This window comes from Haplochromis burtoni, unplaced genomic scaffold, assembly GCF_018398535.1.
Source record: "Haplochromis burtoni strain Fernald_Lab_line unplaced genomic scaffold, NCSU_Asbu1 Contig_149, whole genome shotgun sequence".
NCBI classification, from domain to species: domain Eukaryota; kingdom Metazoa; phylum Chordata; class Actinopteri; order Cichliformes; family Cichlidae; genus Haplochromis; species Haplochromis burtoni.
The window spans coordinates 667,512-688,684 of NW_024582510.1; the positions used below are offsets into that span (position 1 = coordinate 667,512).

At 39.3% G+C, this 21,173-nt stretch overlaps 1 protein-coding gene across 5 annotated transcripts in view; it reads left to right on the top strand.

The window, feature by feature from the left end:
* The window catches only part of kiaa0319l (KIAA0319-like ortholog), a 34,299-nt gene extending 15,017 nt beyond the window's left edge, over positions 1 to 19,282 (top strand). For all 5 annotated transcript variants that reach the window (XM_042224777.1, XM_014338894.2, XM_014338896.2 and 2 more), the window contains 18 exons: positions 2,288 to 2,377; positions 2,805 to 2,902; positions 3,036 to 3,123; positions 4,866 to 4,958; positions 5,041 to 5,173; positions 6,351 to 6,456; positions 6,576 to 6,698; positions 6,795 to 6,918; positions 9,016 to 9,148; positions 9,365 to 9,513; positions 11,273 to 11,424; positions 11,553 to 11,691; positions 13,078 to 13,237; positions 13,371 to 13,513; positions 14,914 to 15,036; positions 15,288 to 15,378; positions 15,486 to 15,577; positions 16,294 to 19,282. In XM_042224777.1, coding sequence (XP_042080711.1) covers positions 2,288 to 2,377; positions 2,805 to 2,902; positions 3,036 to 3,123; positions 4,866 to 4,958; positions 5,041 to 5,173; positions 6,351 to 6,456; positions 6,576 to 6,698; positions 6,795 to 6,918; positions 9,016 to 9,148; positions 9,365 to 9,513; positions 11,273 to 11,424; positions 11,553 to 11,691; positions 13,078 to 13,237; positions 13,371 to 13,513; positions 14,914 to 15,036; positions 15,288 to 15,378; positions 15,486 to 15,577; positions 16,294 to 16,490 — 2,234 coding nt within the window. In that variant the 3' untranslated portion in view covers positions 16,491 to 19,282. The remainder of the gene's footprint in view (positions 1 to 2,287; positions 2,378 to 2,804; positions 2,903 to 3,035; positions 3,124 to 4,865; positions 4,959 to 5,040; positions 5,174 to 6,350; positions 6,457 to 6,575; positions 6,699 to 6,794; positions 6,919 to 9,015; positions 9,149 to 9,364; positions 9,514 to 11,272; positions 11,425 to 11,552; positions 11,692 to 13,077; positions 13,238 to 13,370; positions 13,514 to 14,913; positions 15,037 to 15,287; positions 15,379 to 15,485; positions 15,578 to 16,293) is intronic.
* Positions 19,283 to 21,173: the final 1,891 nt, after the last annotated feature.

Genomic DNA, 21,173 nt, shown 5'->3' on the forward strand with positions numbered 1-21,173 from the left:
TTGTGCAAACTGGGCTGGTGGATTGAAGGACAGAGGTGTTTACCAGGCAGGGAACATCTAGCACTAGGGTTCGTAATGCTTGGCCTGGGGGCAAATGGCAGCTTTTGGTAAATTTTTGTGTGTCCTGCGGGCATAACAATGAAACATTTCACTGCTGATCATTAATTAGGGTTTCTCCTGGTGTCTTATTTCCTTGTATTTTAAATAGGGCATAAAAAATATGACTAATTCATTTACTCAAAATTGACCCTGATTTTTCAGAAAAGATTCTCTGTGCAAATGTTGTGTATCCATATAGTGAGTGTGCCACAAAGAAATTAAGCAGGTTTTTTTGGGGGGAAAGGGCAAATTTGCAAGAACAGAACTCTAAAAAAAGAGTCCAGGAGCAATATATTTGAACATGTTCTATCAGAAAACCAAAATCACCTATTTTTACGTACATCACTACGACAGGAACAAACTACAGGCTTGATTTCATTGAAATGAGTCATCCTCAGGGTGTGCAGGAACTGTCAGCATTTCACAAAGTTGGACCTTTTTTCCTTTACTCGTTAGATTAACAGCTTTTAGCTCATCTGGTTAAAGGATCAATGAGCTTGTGGAATGGTGATGCATCTTCCACAGTTCACAAAATCTGTCCACAGTTCACAAAAATTGCAGGCCTAAAACCTAATAGGTCTTCACACAGATGTGTGTGACTCAGGGTCAATAGATGTTCATTCGTTTGTGCCTTAAAACTAACCACTGTTTTATGCCACTGTATCAGACTAAATGCAGCATACAATAATTCATTTTCTTCGGGAAAGAAAGTTTCAGAGTCAGTTTTTAGTCTTTAGAGTCAACAGATGTAACAAACTGACAGTTGTTGAGTTAAAATGGCAAACAGTTGCCGATATGCACATTCAGTTCAAATATTACAACTGATTTTGAGTCTAATGTTTTTATTTGTCATGCTTAACTCCAATATTCACCCTCCTTTTAGTTCTTTATGTGGTCTCCATCTGCTCTCGGGGAAATCTTTGTATCTTAAACTGCTAAATGCTCCAGTCTGTTCAGCAGCGAGTTAATCGGCTCGTTAATCTTTGTGCACTTGGTGTTTTGTGTACAGTTTGTGTACACAGTTTTTGTCTCTGCCTGCTGCTTCTGCAGCAGTTACTGCTGTCAGCATTAAGAGCAAATCGAAATGAAGACAAAGACACTGAAATGATTAATAAAGCTGTCAGAAGCTGCGCAGTCTGTGTATTGCTGTGAGTTGTGCCTGTCACATCTGTTTATTGCCTTCATTGTAGATATCTGATTACTGATAATAGCAGTTTTAACCATTGCAAACATTAGATAACACTCGTTTATGTCGTCTATGGTACATGTGTAAACTCACATATATTCATGTCTTCCTTGAAGTGACTGAGTGCAGTCCAAATCACTCAGAAAGGAACAAAGGAGGGAAGTTCATCTATATTTGATCTATATTTTGGTGTTAAAATGTCTAATATATGGCCACGTTACAGTATTCTTTGCCCTGTTTGAGCTGTTAGCAAATTTATTTAGTTAATCACTTTGAGAATATTTTAATGTATTTGTTTTTTTTAGGGGGGGTTAATGTAAAAATGTATTATTTAAAAAAAAAAAAAGAAAAAAAGAAAGAAGGTAATTTTACCCCGTTGCCAGGTGGTTTCTAGGCAATGTGATGAAAACTTGTCATGCACAGTTTTTTGTGTGGATTTTGTGAATATAAATATGATTCTGTTGTCGGGGAAATAAAAATGATCCTGTCCTTTTTATCAAGTGTTACAGGCGCATCATGTCATAATATCTGTTACATATAAGAACCTCCAGGGTTCTACGGTGTGCCCGAGTGCCAGTTCAACTTGCTTAACCACTGGTTAGAGGGGTTCACAGTCAAAGAAACAAACCAACACATACACAAATAAAGTTTGTTTTGCAAGAAAGAACAGATAAGGATTGTGTAAACAAAGGCAGTGTTGTATACACAATTTATTTTTTTAACTCCTTTTTGCATGAAAAAATGTTTGGAAACCATAATTAATGACGTTATAACATTATTAGAATATTTGTTACAACACAGAAAGAGCCAATGGAAAAAAAACGTTCCTGTGTAAGATAAAACTGACCCCACTTGGGCATTTCTGTCACCAGTACTGGTTGGTTGCTTGAGGGTTAATTCTATCCATTTCAGTATTAATTTTCTAATTAAATATAAGGTTTTCGATTAAGTGACTGTTTTTGGGGTTTTTTTTAATGTTAAATGTTCTGTTTTTTATCACAGTGAGGGAGCTGGTGGTATCAGCAGGAAAGAGTGTGGAGGTAACGCTGCCCCTCAACGAGGTCAAACTTTACGCCTATGTGGTCCCAAATGGTGAGACCAATGGAACGCTGTATGAAATAATGCAGTCTTTTTCATCAGTTTCCTGACACCTGAGGGGAAAAATGAGTGTGTAGGAGGAGCTAATTATGCATGGAGTGGATTTTTCTATGCGTACCAGTTACTAATTATTAATAAACTGTGCGTTATTTGTGCTGTTCAGTAATGCATGGACTAAACTGCGCTTGACATGAGTCTTAATCATTTTGTACGTCATGCTGAACGCTTGTCAGAGAATTTCAAATCTATGCTGAAAAAGATTATAGAGTTCAGAAGAGTAACACACATCATGAGTCTGTTAATCCCTTGAGCCCTCCTTAACATGCTGCAGTGTAAAAACGTTGTATCTAGTAGATTTTATTTGAATGCGTACATTTTTATTACACTTGGGTATTTATTTTTTATGTATTTTTCTCTACAGGGACAAACTATGCATTTGACTGGCGTCTAAAAACTCATCCCAAAGATTACAGCGGGGAGATGGAGGGGAAGCACAGCAAGACTCTGAAACTCAGCAAGGTGCAGATCACAGTTTCATATTCATGTTTGCTATAAATAAAATCATGCAGGTGGCACTCTGTTGACCATGTAACCAAAAAGGATCACTTCTTCTTTCTGGTTGACTCGATTCCCTCTCTTTGGGTCTCCTCAGCTGACCGTGGGCCTGTACGAGTTTGAGGTGACAGTGGACGGGGAGGGCGCCCACGGAGAAGGTTACGTTAATGTTACAGTCAAACCAGGTATGAAAACTCTTTAGTTCCTGTCATGGCTGCTGATTTAGCTTCTTTTTACACTTGTTCTCAGTGGATTATTTATGATTTACATTTTTTTTCTCAATAATATCATTTTGTAAGACTTTTGGGGTCTCTGTGACTGTTTATTCTACTTTTGAAACCACCTTATAAAATCAAGGTCACGTGAGGATTGTAGCCAGCTGTCACAGAGTAAAAGGCAGGGTGAATGTAGTGTTCACACCCACGGGCAGGTCAGATTTACCAGTTAAGCTAACGAGCATGTCGCAGGCACTGGAAGAACGTGGCACCGCCACGCCGGCTCATCACTGTGCAGCTGCTGTAAATCACAAATGAGAAACGGTGTCAAATAAAGCTACACAGGAGAGCGATGTTTTAATGCTGAAGCTTTTATGTATTAGTTGCAAAATTATGTAGTACTGTTAAAGTGTGTGGAAAATTAACTCTTTTCTGTAGCACCAAAACATCTCAAAACAGCTCTAAGCAAGTGATAATTCACAGCAGGCGCGTTCTCACTCCTGTAAATTAATCCTTTGTGTGTGGTGCTGCGTAGCTGCAGAGCAGTCAGTGTGGGGTTTGGGTGGGCGAGTGTGACTACACCAATCAGGACAATTCACTTTTACCTGTGCTACCCCCACACATCATCAGCAGGTTAATGTTACTGTTAATGTAATTGTTTAATGTGTCAGACGCATGCTCACGTGCACCTCCATGTGGTGACGTGTAGAAAGTTCGTGGTGTGAAACCCATAGACCGTATACAAAGTTGAGCGGTTAGAAGCAGGAAAAAATGGAAAGCGTAATAATTTGAGAGAGTTTGACAAGGATCAGAGCATCTCCAAAATGGCAGCACTTCCTGGGTCTTCCCGGTCTGCAGTGGTCAATATCTATATGGTTCTGATAGAAAGGTGTCAGAATAACCTGTGCCAAGCAGATTTATGGGCCTGCATAGCTTCAGACCAGTCAGGGTTCCTATGCAGACCCCTGTCAATCGCAGAAAGCCCAAAAAATATGAGATATTTAAGCATTAGAACTGGACTTTAAGCAATGGAAGGAGGTGGTTTAGTCTGATGGACCATGTCTTGATGTGGATGGCCAGGGTGTGTGCACTGATTACTTGTGCCACAGCACATGTTTGGGTCTAGTGGGTCCAATGGAGCTTTTGCACATCTGCATTCGCTTAATTTTGCAAAAGTGGACATCAGGACTTGGTGGAAAAACACTGGCGTGAGAGATGTAAATGACTGTTCGTGTGTGTAGTAAGATTATAATGTTGATGCTGCTTTACATAGCCATATTAGATTTGCAAATTACATGTGCTTTTGAATTATACGAGGACTATTTTAATGTAACCTGTTTAGTTTATTTTAATTCATATCCTTAAATCTTCATTGTGTTTGTTTCTTTTATAAAGATTTGCAGTTGTAATGATCTGTATGTTGCATCTAATGAAGCTAAGCAGTCATGTAAGGTGGTTAATCTTCTGCAGTGTTTTGAATGTACTGGTCCCCCCCCCCTTTGAATTAATACAATTGCCCGCTAAAAAGCACTCATTAACCACTTTTAAGGGGAAAAAAAACTTATTGCTGGAAGACAGCCCGGCTTTTCTCCCACACATGGTTGTATTTCTGTATTTGCCAGGGTATCCTCTAACCTGTTCTTACTGCCTCAGTCACTAATGCCTAATGTGCAGCTCAGCAAGCGAATTAATTTCTTATTTCCACCTGACAGAGCCACGGGTAAACAAGCCTCCTGTTGCCGTAGTTTCCCCAAAGTTCCAGGAGATCTCCTTGCCAACCAGCTCTACGGTGATAGACGGCAGCCGTGAGTCTCCCACATGGTACACACACAGTCATTTAGCACCAGTTAAAGAAAGGAAAACCAAATCCTTGTCTTCCCTTTACAGAGAGCACTGATGATGACAAGGTGGTGGCGTGGCACTGGGAAGAGGTCAAAGGTCCTCTGAGGGAGGAGAAGGTCTCTGCTGACACCCCTGTACTCACCCTCACCAGCCTTGTGCCTGGGAACTACACATTTAGGTAAACAGAAATCACACTTATCTCAGCGAGATTAGTTGTGAAGTCTGAAAACGCACACCTGTTTTGCTGAAGTGTTGGCCTGCAGACAAATGCAGCTGAGTAAAACGGACTTTACAGATGTTACAGAGGTGTTGGGAAGCTGGAGGAAGTAATTATGCACAACCTGTGTAAGTAAACAGGAAAATCCGTAGTTTGATGTGAAAACATTTGGATACTGTAGCACATCTCTAAATACACTGGGCAACTAAAGGAAATCTTTTTTGTGATGTTCTTTTATTTAGCATGGACATAAAAAAGAAAAAGAAAATTCTCTCCTTGTTAAATAAATAACAGAAAAAGCAGTCCCTTTTGAAAATATCTGATTGATTCTTTGGTACTCAGCTTAACAAGTGCATTTTAGTTTCTCTAATATGGCCTCATTATGTGGGCAAGTGCGTGTCTTCATGACCTACTCGTATTTTTGAAGTGCCTCCATCTGGATCATTTTCAGAGAGAGATTTATGATTTACTTGACAAAGTGTTCTTCTTTTGATATGCTGGCAGCAGCAAATAATAACAGTGAGCTTTCTTTAAAACAAATTAAGAAATATAGACCCGGAGCACAGCTTTTAAGTTATGGAAGTCCGCTAGAAACCTCTGTGTCTTCTAAATTTATACAGTGGGAAGGTTAAACGTGATGCGACCAATAAGTATAACCTCAGAGATCAGTTTTGTTAAATTGCTATTTATTTGGGTTTATATTTGAGTAGCATATTACAAATTGTGATATTTTTTTAAAATATAGTTCAAAAAGCAAAGAATAAATACTAAATACTTGTTGTGTAATTGACCTAAAAGCTAAAACAAAAAAAACAACAACCCCAAAATAGTGATGCGCTGGTTCTGTGTTAACGTCCATCATTTCACTGCTTGGCTTATCTGGGTTGACATCATAAATTTGTAGGTTTATATTTGTGCTATTTCAAATAAGGCTTGAATAAGGGCTGAAAGTCTTCAAACAACGTTGTTATTTATTTATGGTAAATAATGTTTTCCTGGCAGAAAAGTCAAGATGAATCAGAAAAGAAATGCAAAACTAAGCATCTTCTATGAAATTTTGGCAAAAAGATTTTAATTTCTGCAGCACACATGTCTATGGTTGTCCCATAAATGCATCTCCATCTTCTTTTTGTATCAGTTTGACAGTAACTGACTCGGACGGAGCTACAAGCTCGACACAGGCCACTCTCTCCGTTAACAAAGCCAAGGACTATCGACCTGTGGCCAACGCCGGCCCAAACCAGGTTTGTCCTCTCTGTTGTATGATGCCCCAACCTGCAGGTGCTGCTATCACATGAAAATAAAGTAAGTTATTTACGCCAAACTGCGGCAATCCTAATAACTTTTCTCTTGCCTCTTCCAGGTCATCCAGTTACCACGCAACTCCATCACTCTGTATGGCAACCAAAGCACCGACGACCACGGTTCTCTGTCCTATGAGTGGTCCCTCAGCCCAGAGAGCAAAGACAAAGTGGTGGAGATGCAGGTACAATACTCCACACAGCTGAATTCACGTGTTTTGGGTTATTTTTCTGTGGATAAGATCATTGTAGCTAACAGTGGCGTATACTGTGCTTTTCAGGGTGTACGGACTCCCATCCTACAGTTGTCAGCAATGCAAGAGGGAGACTACACCTTCCAGCTGACTGTGACGGACTCAGCTGGACAGCAGGACACTTCTCAGGTCACCGTCATCGTGCAGCCAGGTAAACAGCTGGAGAGTTCATGCCACCTCAGCAGATATCACTTCCCAGCCATCACAGATGTCACACATTAGCTCAGGATTTTTCAGTGTTTGTTCAACTCTGAGCTATTGTTCACCATATGGAGCGAATAAATCTCTTTAACTTGACATTTAAGAGATGCCGTATCTGAACACAGTGTACCCTGTGTGGCTTCTTGCTCGCCCCTTGTCTCTTCCAAATGTACACATCAAAGAGCAAATTGAGCCAGTGTGTAAGTCGCCATTAATTTGTGACCTTTCATGACGTGTGAGGAGAATGTCGGCACTTAAACTGCTCCTGTTTAGCAAACAGTGACGGGTAATCATATGAGGGAGCAGAGTGCACTCAAGGTGATAAGCACTTTGTAGACTGGAAATGTACTGTTTTATGTTGGACCTCGAATGCGAACACACAACAACAAGGTCAAGGTCTGCTAGGTTTAGACCGAGGCTATCTTGTGAGTCATCGCACCTGAAAGATATGACGATGTTATTAGTCAGAATCTAATTCCAGGTACTTCAGAACATAACTGCTGTGCTTTAGTTACTGTCAGAAAGACACTGGTCCTTTATATCATAGAAGGGTTTTCATTACAGTGATGTTATTAGCTGTGTTATACAAATATTGGGTTTTCTTTCGTCTCAAGCTAGCTCGGCTTGAAATACTGGTCAGTCTCTCCAAATCACTGAAAATTTTAATATTGACCCCCCTGAACGCCCAGAGCTTCCTAGTTTGAGGAGGCCTGCTCCCCAATCCAGGTTTTTCGGACAGTAATTGTAGCTCTGTGCTTTAGTAGTTTTCTCATAGTCTCATTATATACAACTGGACTTCTTTTTGTAACCAATGGAACCGGACTCTTCTGGTCATTAGAGAGATTGCAGATACAAAGCACTTTGTAATGCCTTCAGTTTTCTGATTTGGATTTCCATCTTCTACAACCTCAATTCGGAAAGAGTCGGAAGTCTGTGCAAAATGTAAATAAAAACAGAATTGAATCATTTGCAAATCTCATAAAACCAGACTGTTGTCACAATAGAACATAGAAAACACATAAAATGTTTAAAGTGAGAAAATGAAATTTGATTTAGGTAAAACATCTAAAAACGAAATTGTGTCTTTGTTTAAATGTATTGCCTCTCTTCTATTAAGAGTCGGTGAACATTTGGGGACTTTCATCATATCTTGATGGTGCCTTCCCAGATGTGCAAGCTACCAATTCGATTGGTACCGATACACCTCCGTACCACCAGACTTTTGAAAAGTGGGTTGATAATTTTCCTCTTTCGTCCAGAGGATGCAGTGTTTGTGTTTCCCAAAAAGAATTTCAAATTTGGATTTATCTGACCACAGAATAGTTTTCCACTTTGCCTCAGTCCATTTTAAATGAGCTTTGGTCTAGAGATGACAGCAGCATTTCTGGCTCATGCTCACACGTGGCTTCTTCTTTGCATTACAGACCTTTAATCTGCAACCTTTGACCTGGCAGACGATGATTTCTCCAAGTCTTCCTAAGTCCATGCAGTGATTTCATGACATAATCATGTCTGTTTTTGATGCAGCACTGAAGGCTCAAAGATCACAGAATTATAGATATATAGATAGAGCCTACATTTTTGATCATATTTTGTAATACATTAGATATTTTGCAGTTTTTGCAAATTTATGTTGAGAAAGATTATTGAAGTTTCACAGTTTGTAGATGTACCTTTTTGCCAGTTAACCTAATGAGCTGCAAAATGTTCCCCCAACTCTTACTTTTCAAATTCAAAACAAACTAAAAATTTTCATATAACACTACTGGTTTAAATAAATTCGCTTTGGGGATCTGCTGATACCAAGAGCAGATCCAATGTTAAGTCAACAAACTAAACAATTCACACATTTGCAAAATAACCAAAGCACTGCTACAGATGCATTGTAAACGTGGAACAACATAGATTTAAATAGAATGGTTTGACCCGTTGAGGCCTTGCCCAGTCAAGCTGATCCAAACACTAATATTGAATCTGTCCTTCTATACTGTAATTTAGTGTGGTCCAAATAATGGAGTTGTGTGTGTCATTTTCACATTTCATTCAGAAAATAATAAACCACCAGTAGCAGATGCAGGACCTGAGAAAGAGCTGACGCTGCCCATGGATCACACCACACTGTATGGCAATAAGAGCCACGATGACCAGAAGATAGCCACCTATCAATGGACAAAGAACAGGTCAGATAAATATGGATTAATGCAGTTTGTATTTTTTGTTGTTAAAGTCTAGAATAATAGTTTACCTCAATCATAGTTACTGAGAGGTTTATAATATAAAACACTTGAATTCACAGGTTTCAGTCGCTGTCACTAACATTTCCACATCCTCTTTAATTCCCCTTGTCCCTCCCTTCATGTTTTGATCTTTTTTTGGTCCGTCTGTTCCTCTACCAGTGGTCCCGATGGTGTGAAGATTGAAAATGCAGACAGCGCCGTTGCCACGGTGACAGGTCTCAAGGTCGGCACATATGAGTTTACCCTGACAGTAACTGATGAGAGGAAGCTGGAGAGCAGCGACACTGTCACAGTCATCGTTAAGGAAGGTACGGAGTTGTGTGTTTGTGTGGGTGTGGAATAAGACTTTTCCTTTAAGCAAAATAGCTGCTTTAGGTCAAAGTCAGACAGCTGAGTATTACGGATGTTTTGAAATTTACATGTTAATTACAGAAGCAAGAGCTCAGTTATTATCTGGAATAACATAAACACACTCGGATATGTAGACAAACGTATGGTTTAATGCATGCACATACACACAGAGATCGATATAAATATAAACTAATTCACTCTAGTGCGGTATTTAAAGTATTTGTGCTAATACATGCCTTATTGCATCAAATGCCTTAGCTTTATCATTATATTGAATTTTAAATTTTAAGCACTTGGTAACAGCAGAAAGGAAGAACTCCCTTTTAACAGGAAGAGACCTTCTGTAGGGCCAGTCGGTTACCCAATATGGGATAAATATGATCTCTCTCTTTCTAGTCCCTATCCAGCTCTCAGTGTAGCCTTTTGGATCTGCTGAAGGCTTTCTGTTTAGAACAGCCTGATTAAAATGGAATTACAAGAATGATTGTCCAATATTACTAAAATTAGGAGCAATCTGTTTATAAGCATTATCTTAGAATGCTTATTGGTCCTTCAAACGTAGGAGTGTTGTCCAACTATTACCTTAGGTGCCATTCAGAGGCCTGTTCTCTGTACATTTTTTTTTTTTAAATAATCTCAGTAATCTGGATTTTGTTCAGATCTTTGAACCCATAAGAGAATTTGATTAGGAAAGCTGGAGATTATTGTGCACTCCCATTATCGGTGACCAGAGTATAAATATCAGTACTGGAAACCATAATCGGGTGGAGTAATGAGTGGAGGAAGCAACAAAGAGGGGGGAGAATATTCAGATGAAAGGTTAAAAGCAGCACAAATGTGACACACTCATTCATTCATTCATTCATTCATTGCTTGGAGAACAATAGTAGGAAACTAAATGATGAGTTACTTTTGTCAGTTACTCCCTCTTGACTTATGCGCTAACTCTAATAATGACTCACAATATTCAGCAGTTTTTCCTGTCACCTGTGCACAAAATGGAACTGGTCCCCACCCTTCCCCCAACCTTGGTTGTGCAATATTTGCACAACCAAGGTTGGGCTGATTTTCGTTAAACAATTCTGGTAATTCTTGATCTTGTTTACAATGAACAGACCTGTGACAAGCAGGTTTGACCTCATGGATGTGTTGCAGTAAAATCCGATCCTATAGCTGAAGAACTGAAATATTCCACATCAAACCAAATCATCAGCAGTTTAAACCAAATAATGTGGCGATCTATGCGCTAGAACAATGAGAACAAGCCCTCTGTGAGCTCATCCTGTTATATTGTATAAACAAAAGACTGTGCTATTAATGGGAAACAGTCCAGAGGGAGTGACAGCTGCACAACAATCATAAACATGTGAAAATGGTCTGGCTGGAAACTTGCAGTGAAGTGGTGTAGTTGCATATAAGCTTTTGATTCTCTGAGTATTTAGAGGGAGAAGATATAAGGCCTCCTGTAGATCTGAGTGATCTGAATGTGCCTCAGTTTTAATGAGAAAAAGCATGATTGTGTTACTGAGATGCTGTTTTTGTTTGTGTGGTGCTTTCAGACAAACTGTAGGGGTTACAAAAAAGATGTATCCTGTGTCTTTGAAAGTGTGGGATTCTCTGTAAAATACTGTAGCGCATGTACCAGTGACCAGCAGGGGGCTCTAACAGAGACACATTGTAAAGAAGTTTATGAAATTTTAATGTTTTTTTCTCCAGAAAAGGACCAACCGCCAGTAGCTCGTGTTGTGTCGAGTCCACCCATCTCTTTGCCTGTCAGGACCGCCACTTTGGATGGATCTCAGTCCACTGATGACAAAGGTGGACTCAGCTACCTGTGGACCAGAGAAGACACCAGTCCTGCTGCTGGGGTGAGACGGACCTTTATAATCAGGCCTTTAACTGATGTTAGTTCTGGTTTAGTTTATTGCAGGGACCATGAGATTTATAAATAAATAAAAATGTATTGTTTTTTGTTTTGTTTTGTTCTGTTTAATAGGATGTGCTGAACAGCTCCGACCACCAGGCAGTGCTGTTTCTTGGAAACCTGGTGGAGGGCAAATACAGCTTCATCCTGACTGTAACTGACAGCAAAGGACAAAGCAGCAAGGGGAGGGGCACGGTGGAGGTCAAACCAGGTAAGCAGACCTACAAAAACATGCATATGAACACATCCCCAAGATATACTCATTATTTTTAACAATACGTTTCTTTATTTCATATAAAAATTACTCCTTATGTTCAACTAAAGAGAACACACATTCTCAAAAACAGTTCAGAAAACACATCAACATTCAAAAACGTCTCAAAATGGGCTCAGGTGTGACTAGATGTCATTGGTCCACATATAGTTGAGTCAAGAAGCCTGTGCTAACTGAATAAACAGAAGGCTGCTGGATAGATGGACGGGCAGTCAGTCCATTTTAGACTTTAATAAGTTAAACAGCCAACTGTTAAAATATTCACACAGTGATGGTGATTTTTTTTCCTATGATGAAAGGAAAAAATTATATCAAAATTGATATGAAAATGGATTCATATCAACCAAAAACACCACTTCTTTCTTATCCAGTCTGCATCATTTGGTTTACTTTTTTTTTTTTTTTAAATCCAAAAACAATCCTATAAGCTACTTGTGTAGGAAAAAAAAAAAAAAAGAGGTTCATCAGTGTTTTATCACAACTTTGACCTTCCGGATCCAAACCAAGTAGAAAATGCTTTGAATGAAGTGAAATTTCTTTTGAAATAATCTTCTTATATGCCACTCTGACCCCTTCCTAAAACGTTTTAATCTTTTTCCACTGACTAAGCAACCTATGCATTTGTCTCTCGACATACAATTTGTCTGGTTTATTTCATACTGATTTAACTGTTTTACCAGGAGTGGATATCTAGGTATTAACCATTTATAGTGTTAGAGTGAAGGATGTTGAAGTTGTTCAAGTGTAAAAGCTTAAACATTTAAAATATTTTAAAACTTCCTGGTTTGGGGAAAAACTATATATTTATTTGTATAGTGTAGCAACGTAACTTGATACTGACCCACTGAAACTCTAATAAAACTGCTGATTATTTTCCGGTGATCAGTTTTTTTTGTGGTGCAGTGTCCCAATAAATGACCTGTGGTTTCTATTCAGGCTTTTATTTTGTAGCCAGATAAAGATTCAAACGAGGGGAAAATAAATTCTTGTGATCGTTAAAAGACATTGTGGAAAAATATACTGAAACACAACTGCTGCATGGTTTATTTTTTCTTCAAACGACTCTGTGCATGCAAATGCTTTCCACACAGCAGGAGCCTCAACAACCAGCAGCAGAAGGTTGAGCAGGTCAGCACAGCATACGGTGCACAGACACACACTCGGCCAGAAACTAATCCGTCACTTGGCGCTCTGGACTCTCTCCCAGATTTCAGGGAGTCAGATGGATCCTGCAATCTGCCCGTTTTCCTCATGTCACTTTTTCCGTCTCACTGTCACCTTATGTGTCTTCCCTCTTCCCTATTTTTCCCATCTATCCATCAGACGTGCGGGAGCGGGACCTGGTGGAACTGGTGTTAGAGGTCTCTGTATCGCAGGTGTCCCAACGTCAGCGCGACATGCTGCTGCGACAGGTTGGGGTTTTACTGGGTGTGCTCGACAGCGACATCATTGTGCGAGAGATCAGTGCGTTTAATGAGCACAGGTGACTTTGTCTCCAGATTTTAGACAAGTGTGCAAACCTGATGATGAAAGTCATGAAACCAACTGTGAACAGAGCTGGAATTATCCTTTGACAGTTTGTTTGTTTGTTTTCCACCCTCTTCCTCCATTCTCAGTACTCGTTTGGTCTTCCTGGTGTCCGGCGGCCCAGGGCGCCCTCCGCTGTCGGGCCGTAACGTTGCACTCGGCCTGCGCAACAAACTGCGTAAACAGAAGAATGACTTCCTCATCTTCAAGGCCCGACGAGTGGATACAGTCAGTGAGTACCACATAAATGTTACGAAATGGAACAAGGAAAGGGGAAAAAGAGGTTTGATGCTTCTATGTTACAGCAGACTCTAAAAGCCTTGGTTTTTGGACATTCAAGGTCACAGTTGCATTGATTAATTTCTGATAAGCTCTTGAAATCATCAAGACAGTGTCTCCCAGTTTTGTTTTGTTTTGTTTTGTTTTTGCAAAAATGTAAAAATTTGTCCTATTATTAGATTCCTCCTAAAAATTCCTGGATCCATATTTTGATCTGCATTGACTCCTAAAATGAATCACTGCTAAGATGGGCCAGACCTCACTTCGGCTAAAAACTCCTCCTGTGCCTGAATAGCTCTACAGCTTTGTCGCCAAATTGTAGCTGTGGGGAGGTTTCTCTCTTTAAGTTGATGAATTTTCTTTCATTAGCTGTCAACTGACTAAACCAATCAGTCGTTGCATGCTGTTTTTATGATGTAGATAAAGCATAGGTTTAATGCAGAAGAATAAATCTCACCGGATTCATCTTTGAAGACTAGATGTAACCCTGACCCATAATCTTATGTTTTGGGGGGTCGTTATTAGAAAAAGTATTTTGATGGGAGTCAGTTACAATGTCTATTCTTAAAATATCTATTCTTGTCTTTGATTTCCAATCTTTTGTCTTTTTTTTTCAAAAGCCTAAAATCACAAATCACAAATTTTGTCAGCAAAAGGTTAAAATAAGGCTTCATATCAGATCAATTTGATTTATCCCAAAAGTATGGAAATTACTTTTACAGCAGCTAAAATAATAAACACAGTCTGTAAAAAAACTAATGTAGCTCAATAAAACAGAATATAACAAAAAAGCTCAGTTTGATCAAACGGAAAGATTAAAGAGCTCCATTGAACAGAATTGAAACCAAAAATTCAAATAAGATTGATCAAAAAGTAAATAATTGAATACAAAATAACCAAATGGCTCTATAAGGTAAAACAAATGCACTAACACAAATGAAATAAAATAAATTAGAATGAAAATAAACTTACTAAATGTAGCAAAAATAACAACAGTAAAAATTTTCCTTGACATTAAAGTGTACACAGAGTGTAAAACATGGTGTATTGATCACAGAAAATGACTCAGTCCTCACAGGGTTATGTTTTTGAGTAATCCCACCTACAGACAAACTGAACTTATCACAGACACACTGTTTAATGCCATAAACCATAAAAATCAGACTGTTATTATTCAGTCATGCTCGTGCAGTCTGCAGTCTTTGGCTCGGTTAATGATGCAAGGTCAAAGTTTTAGATTTCTTAGCTATTTCTAAGTCATATAAGTATTTCTTTAGCACTTTAAATCTGCTGTTTACCAAGTTTTAAAGCTCTGACGGTTTATTGAACATTGCTGTTGCTCTCCCTCCTCAGTCTGCCAGCTGAACTGCTCCGGCCACGGCGAGTGTGACTCATTCACGCGGCGCTGCGTCTGTCACCCTTTCTGGATGGAGAATTTTATCAGAGCTCAGTTCGGAGACGCAGAGAGCAACTGCGGTAAGAAGGGAGGCATTACAGTAAAATATAGAGTCGATAAACAAAAATCAATAAATAATCAATTTTATTGTTGTGAAAATCTGACCCAGCAGATTATTATTTTAATTCTGTTTATAAGAATCAGAATAAACTCTGTTGCTGTATTTAGGGACGCACGGCGAGTCTTTTGTGAATTTGTTGTCGAAGCTGCATTACTTTAGAGCTGTTTTAATATTACACACTTTTTACCACATCATTTTTTCTGTTTTCAGAGTGGAGCGTGCTCTATGTGACGATAGCATCCTTTATGATTGTGGTTGCTGCGGCAACATTTGTATGGGGGATAGTTTGTTGCTGCAACAGGTGAGTTTTTTACCTAAATTCTTTTTTAATATTCTGTCAGGGTTATTGTTAAATAACTTTATGGGGGTAATGGTCATTGATTCCCTGTGTGTTTATTTTCCTGTAAGGCGTAAAAGCAAAGTGCGCAGGAGTAAAAGTCGATACAAAATGCTAGAAGCTGACGATCAGGACTGTTTGGAGCTGCAACTGCCAAGAGCTGGTAAGATGGACGCGTTCACGTAAACTCGCACCACCGCCTGCATTTAGCCTGTTAACACTCACAGAAACAGGCAGACAGTAAATTCTGCTGCTTCTGTATTTTGACTGGAACTTGAACATCTTGAATCAAATTTTATAGAGATAACAACGATACCAGTACTTCCTTACTTTGTAATGTGATTGCATGCACAGCTACGGTTTTTCTTTTGTGTATTTTTCTAAGATTATTTGTTTGGGCCATTTTTTTTCCTTTATTAGATTAGATTAGGAAAGTATATAGACATGAAAGCGAGGGAATATGCAGAGCAAAGGCCTGCAAGTTGACCCGAGTCGATGCTTTTGGCCTTTGTGGCACATTGCAGCATGAGCTAAACACCGTTTTCCAACTTTAGCAAAACTTTTTTTTTTTTTTTAAATGATGAGTGTGAATGTTGTTAGGTTAGTCATATTTACAGTTAATTTACCCAATGCCATTCAAAAATAACTGCCCAAATAAACACTGAAGGTGTTAACAAATGGTAAGACTCGACTTTTTTCTTGTGAAGATTTCTTTTGATAATTAACACTGATGTAAATGTTTAGCCAATGTTTCTATTTTAGCCACAATACAAAAAACTTGATGTTTCAAAGACTGAGTTAAATTTTCTGCCTAGTCGATGTTTAGGACAGCTCCATCACACTGTTTCTTTCGCTTCTGTTCTCCTCTTTCTCGTTCAGCACGCCTGAAGCCTGTTCCTGCTCCCACTTCCTCTGCCCTCATGCACTCGGACTCTGACCTGGACAGTGACGAAGGGCAGGGCGGGATCCCGTGGACGGATCAGGAGCGCGGGCAGCTCCTGAGGCCTCAGAATGGCTCCCTGAGGAATGGCCAGGGGCCGGTGAGGGCCAAGAAGCAGAGAGAGGAGCAGCTATAGCAAGAGAGGAGGGGGGAGCTCACAGCTGCCCTCACACAGCTCTTCCCCTTCACGCCTCCTCTTTCCCCTTCGTTGGTCTTCAACACAAAAACCTCACGCTTCTCCTCTGTGAAGACAGACTGGGAGATACCTGAGTTAGGAAGAGGGAGAGAGGAGGAGATGTTGGGACCGTGTTGTCCCACTGTCACAGAAAAAACACCACGATACTGAAGCTTCCCTGCACCCACACTGAGCCAGAACGACGTGAAAAAGAAACTGCCATTACACTGAGAACCAGGGGTGAGCACTGTGTTTTGAATGATATAAAATATTAATTAGACCCCTATTATTTAACACAGAGACATAAAGAATGTAGTGCTGCCCCTCTCCTGCTGCTGGCTTACAAAGGTTGGGAGACTGTGTGAGAGGAAGTAGCTCGAGTGACTTTTTAAGATGAGGAAAAACAAAACTGCTTCAATGACACAAAAACCAGCCACCTGGCACGCTCACACCTTGCCTCTTGTAGACACGCATGTACAAACACGTTGTATTCACTCCGTTTCAGGTCGACCTGATGCTACCAAACACTGCCATTTTTAAATTAATGGTTAACTTTGCTCTGATTGTTTCTGTTCATCTGAAGCATGACGGAGAGGAAAAGGAAAAAAAAAGACAACCAACCAACAACCAAAACTGATCTGAGCTGCCAACGGCTCGGAGAAACCACCTCAGAAAATATTTTAAATAATTTATGTGCATGAAGAGCGACAGATTGCAGCTCTGGTACAACCTGATACGATCGGCTGCATGTTTGTATGTCAGCTGTATGTGTGGATTTCTGTGGCTGCTGTGCCAAAAGATGTTTCCTCGGAGCAGTTTTTTGCTTCTTTTTTGTTTTTTTGCTTTTTTTTATGTTTTTATGAACCCACAGAAGAGTCACAGTGTTGTAAGGTTTTATTCTCAAGGCTTCTCTGTGGATTAAATAACTGGAGTACACAACTGTAACAAAGGTGGTCTCAGTGAGGAAGGCAGTTGGGAGAAAGATGAAGAACAGGAGATTGAAGGACAGACCGCTGCTTCCTCATCACCTTTGGTAATGTGATGACTGCTTCAACCCTGAAGACCACAGAGTTTTTGTTACTGTTTTTACAAACAACCTTTTGGCTGTGATTAGACGTGGATGCACTTTGATTTTAATGTCTGCTGTCTCACTTTGTCTCTTGTTGGTTTAAAAAAAGGGAGAGGTTCGTATGTGACGGTTGGAAGTTGGGAGGTTCAGCCATAAACGCAGGACTTTGCGGTACTGAATATGTAGGAAGAATGTCCATCAGTAATGTAATTCTCATGCTTTACACTCATCTCCATGATGCAAGCAGCTCTAAATTTTGCAGACTTGCAGCACACTTGGACAAGCATGCTCATTTTTTAACAAACTGAATGTTTAAATCCATCAAAAAGCCAAGTCACAATATCATTTTTCTGGATTTAATGGTATTCATCCTCTTCAGTCTGACCATTAAAAGATCTTCTTTTAAAGTGATTTTGATGTTATGGAGTTGGAGTAAAAATCCACAGGCCCTGTGCTGTGCAAAAACATAGAAACACAGTGGGGTTTTTTTTTAGCAAGGTTAAAACAGTTAAATCAGTTTATTTCTTCCAGAGTTTTAATTTTTTAATTATAGTCAACTCTGTGTTTTTTGAACAGTGTCATTATTAGGTATACAGAAACATTAAGAGTTTGTACTCTAATGGTTGTAAAATTAAGATATCTTAAAGTTGATGGAGTGTTAAAGTTGGCCAGGAGATGCAGATTTCAAACTGACTCGGATGTGAGGAAAATCTTTGAAAAGGTAAAATATGTTTTCTATTTTCTAATGCAAACTTGCTTTAAGTATACGAGTGAGCTGCACATCCGATCGGAGATAAAACTGTACTAAATCCCGAAAACAAATTATTTCTTCCCACGGACAGGACATAAGCAGGAGGTTAATCTGAAGGATGTTTGCGTACGCTTTGAGCAGATTACCAGAAATAAACCACGAACGGGGCCCAGCAGGAAGGCTTTGTTTGTTCATCAGCAGTAATCTGAGGTGTTTCTTGGCTGGACCGTACCGACAGACAAACTTTAGCAGAATGACTCTCCCCGACGTATCATCTCACAGTGTGATTGCTTTGCATGCAGAATGTGAAACTGACACATGTAAGTCCTCATCTGGAGGCACACTTTTCTATGTTCGTTGTTGAATGTTAAAAGGGTACATCATTGATTCAGTTCAGCTTGTACTCTGTGCGAAATAAGCTGGGGTTGGTTTTTGGGTTGGTTTTTTTTTTCTCAAATTACTGCAAAAAGTCATCTCATGCCGATGTTGGATCTGCTGCACTAAATGTGTTTTATTCGCACCTGCTGAATTTATCGGGCCATCTTTTTTTGACCTCCTGTGAGAGGCAAATTAAAATCAAGCACACCCAGGTTCCAGCAACGTCAAACCACTGAAAGACATCTGTTGTCTTGTTTTGGTTTTTGGGGTTTTTTGGGGGGGTTTTTTTTGGAATAACAGCCAAATTGTTCTGATGGACTCATCTTTTTTTTTTTTTTTTTTGTCTCCAAAGCTCCTTTTACAGTTAAAAGGAGGACACAAAAATGTTGCGTTGTCTGCTGTTACGTTTGGGATTTGTTTAGATGCAAGTGAACTGACCTTGAGTCCACTGTGAAGGCAGAGATAAATGAGAAACTGTTAAATGAAAGGATGAAAGGGGTGTAATTGTTTTTGTTTTTAATATTTTATTATTAATAAAGTTTTAGTGAAGGATGACCCCTTCTTTTGTTCTGTGATCCTGCTGATGCAACTGGATAATGTGTAAATTAAAGTTAAAAAACAAAAAAACAGTGTTGGCTTGTTCTTGCGTTGTGTAATCTGAACAAAATTACCTCTGATTAAGGTAAAAAAAATACTTTTATTCTTTTCTTTTTTTTTTTCTCTGTGCTTTCTCTGTGTCTTTTGTATTAGTTGTTTTTCTCCACAGCCTGCACAATTCAAAGGAAACGCCTTTGTGTGATCTGAGAAAACTTTGTGGGAAAAAGTTTTGCCTGGATAAAACTTTTGAGGTGTTTGTTTTGCTCTGAAATGGAGATGAGTCATTTTTTTAATATTACACAAAAATTCTGCTTCATCACCTGGTTGGAAAAAAAAATCTAATTTCTTTGTTGCGCGTTCACTACATATTATAGGGTTGGTATAACATTTACTTTTCTGATTACAGGGGATCCAAACACCTGTGTATCGGACTGATCCTCTGGTTGGTCTTTTCATTTACTTTTATAAGCCTGCTGCCCTCGATGGTTTGTCCTTTGCACATTTTGGGAGATAATGGAGTCCTTAAAAGATGATAATCGAGGTCTCCCTTCTCTGTCCTGTTATTTCTCCTCACTGTGGATCGATGCCTGTTTATAACACTTCCTGTCACTGGATGGATATTTATTTTTAAGACTAGACAAGTGACATGTAAGATAAATACAAATGTGCTTTTAGGTGATCTCTGTGAAAATGTGACTTCTTTATTGAAATCTTTATTTCGGCCAAAAAAAATAAGGTAAATAAGAAGACAGGATAAATATTTGCATGTTTTCAACGTCTCTGCAGTCAAAGTTTTGCTTCTTTTCTCAACTATTCGCAAATACAGTGTCTTAAACATGAAATGGGACAAATCATGAATGTGCAGCTGACAAATCTGTGTGATGCTATCATGTCGATATGGACCAAGATCTCTCAGGAATGTTTCCAGCTCCTCCAATTTCACATGAATACAGTGTCTTAAACATGGGACTATAGAGAATTTATATTTATGTTATCATAATGTTTGTTTGTTTGTTTTTTCACTTAAATTTGAGTTAATTCGCAGAAGTATGATAGTGACTGTGACCACCAGATTTCTTCAGTGAGTGAATGAGTGTGTGGTGCTGATGATCCACAGCCACACTCCAGGATGGGGGCTTCTCAGGAAACCTGGGAAAGACTCAAAGAGGCTCCAGCTCCAGCAACACTTGTAGTGTAAAGAACAGCTTTATCACTTGACCAAGTAATAATTAATACTTTGTACGACAAGTGTTGCTGGAGCTGGGCCTTTTCAGATTCTCCATTCACACTGGAAGCAGGTGAAGTGCTAAAAGCATCTTTAGTGACTCCACACAGACCATATATAAATATATTTGTCTGTTTGAATATTTGTGGGAATAACTAAGGGGGGGTTATTGTATCCCGTTCTGTGTAAAACAAACGCTAGATTGTTTGGTTATAACAATAAGAACCCTTAGTTGTCGCCCTTATTTGAATCAGTGAAGTCACTTCATTGCTTTTGTGCACATTTACACAGTTGTGTCCATGTTTTCTGTATGTGTGACAGCTTTTTTCCAGTCTGTAAAGTGGGGCAAACATGCCCAGACAAGAAAAAACGCACCACATGAAATACACAACTCTGCGTGTTTTTCCTGCAAATGTTCGGAGGAACATCTCCTTTAGAGGCGCTGCCTCTTCTGTTATTTTTATGATGTCATATCTCACTGCCTGCAGATATGTTGTTACGAGGGGAAGAAAAGTACTTAGTTCTTCTATGTTTTCCCCTCTGCCTCTCTTCGTATATTGCTGCCCTCTGCCTCTCGCACTCCTTATATGGGAAAGGAATTAGTTGCGCGAACAAGGGCGGAAA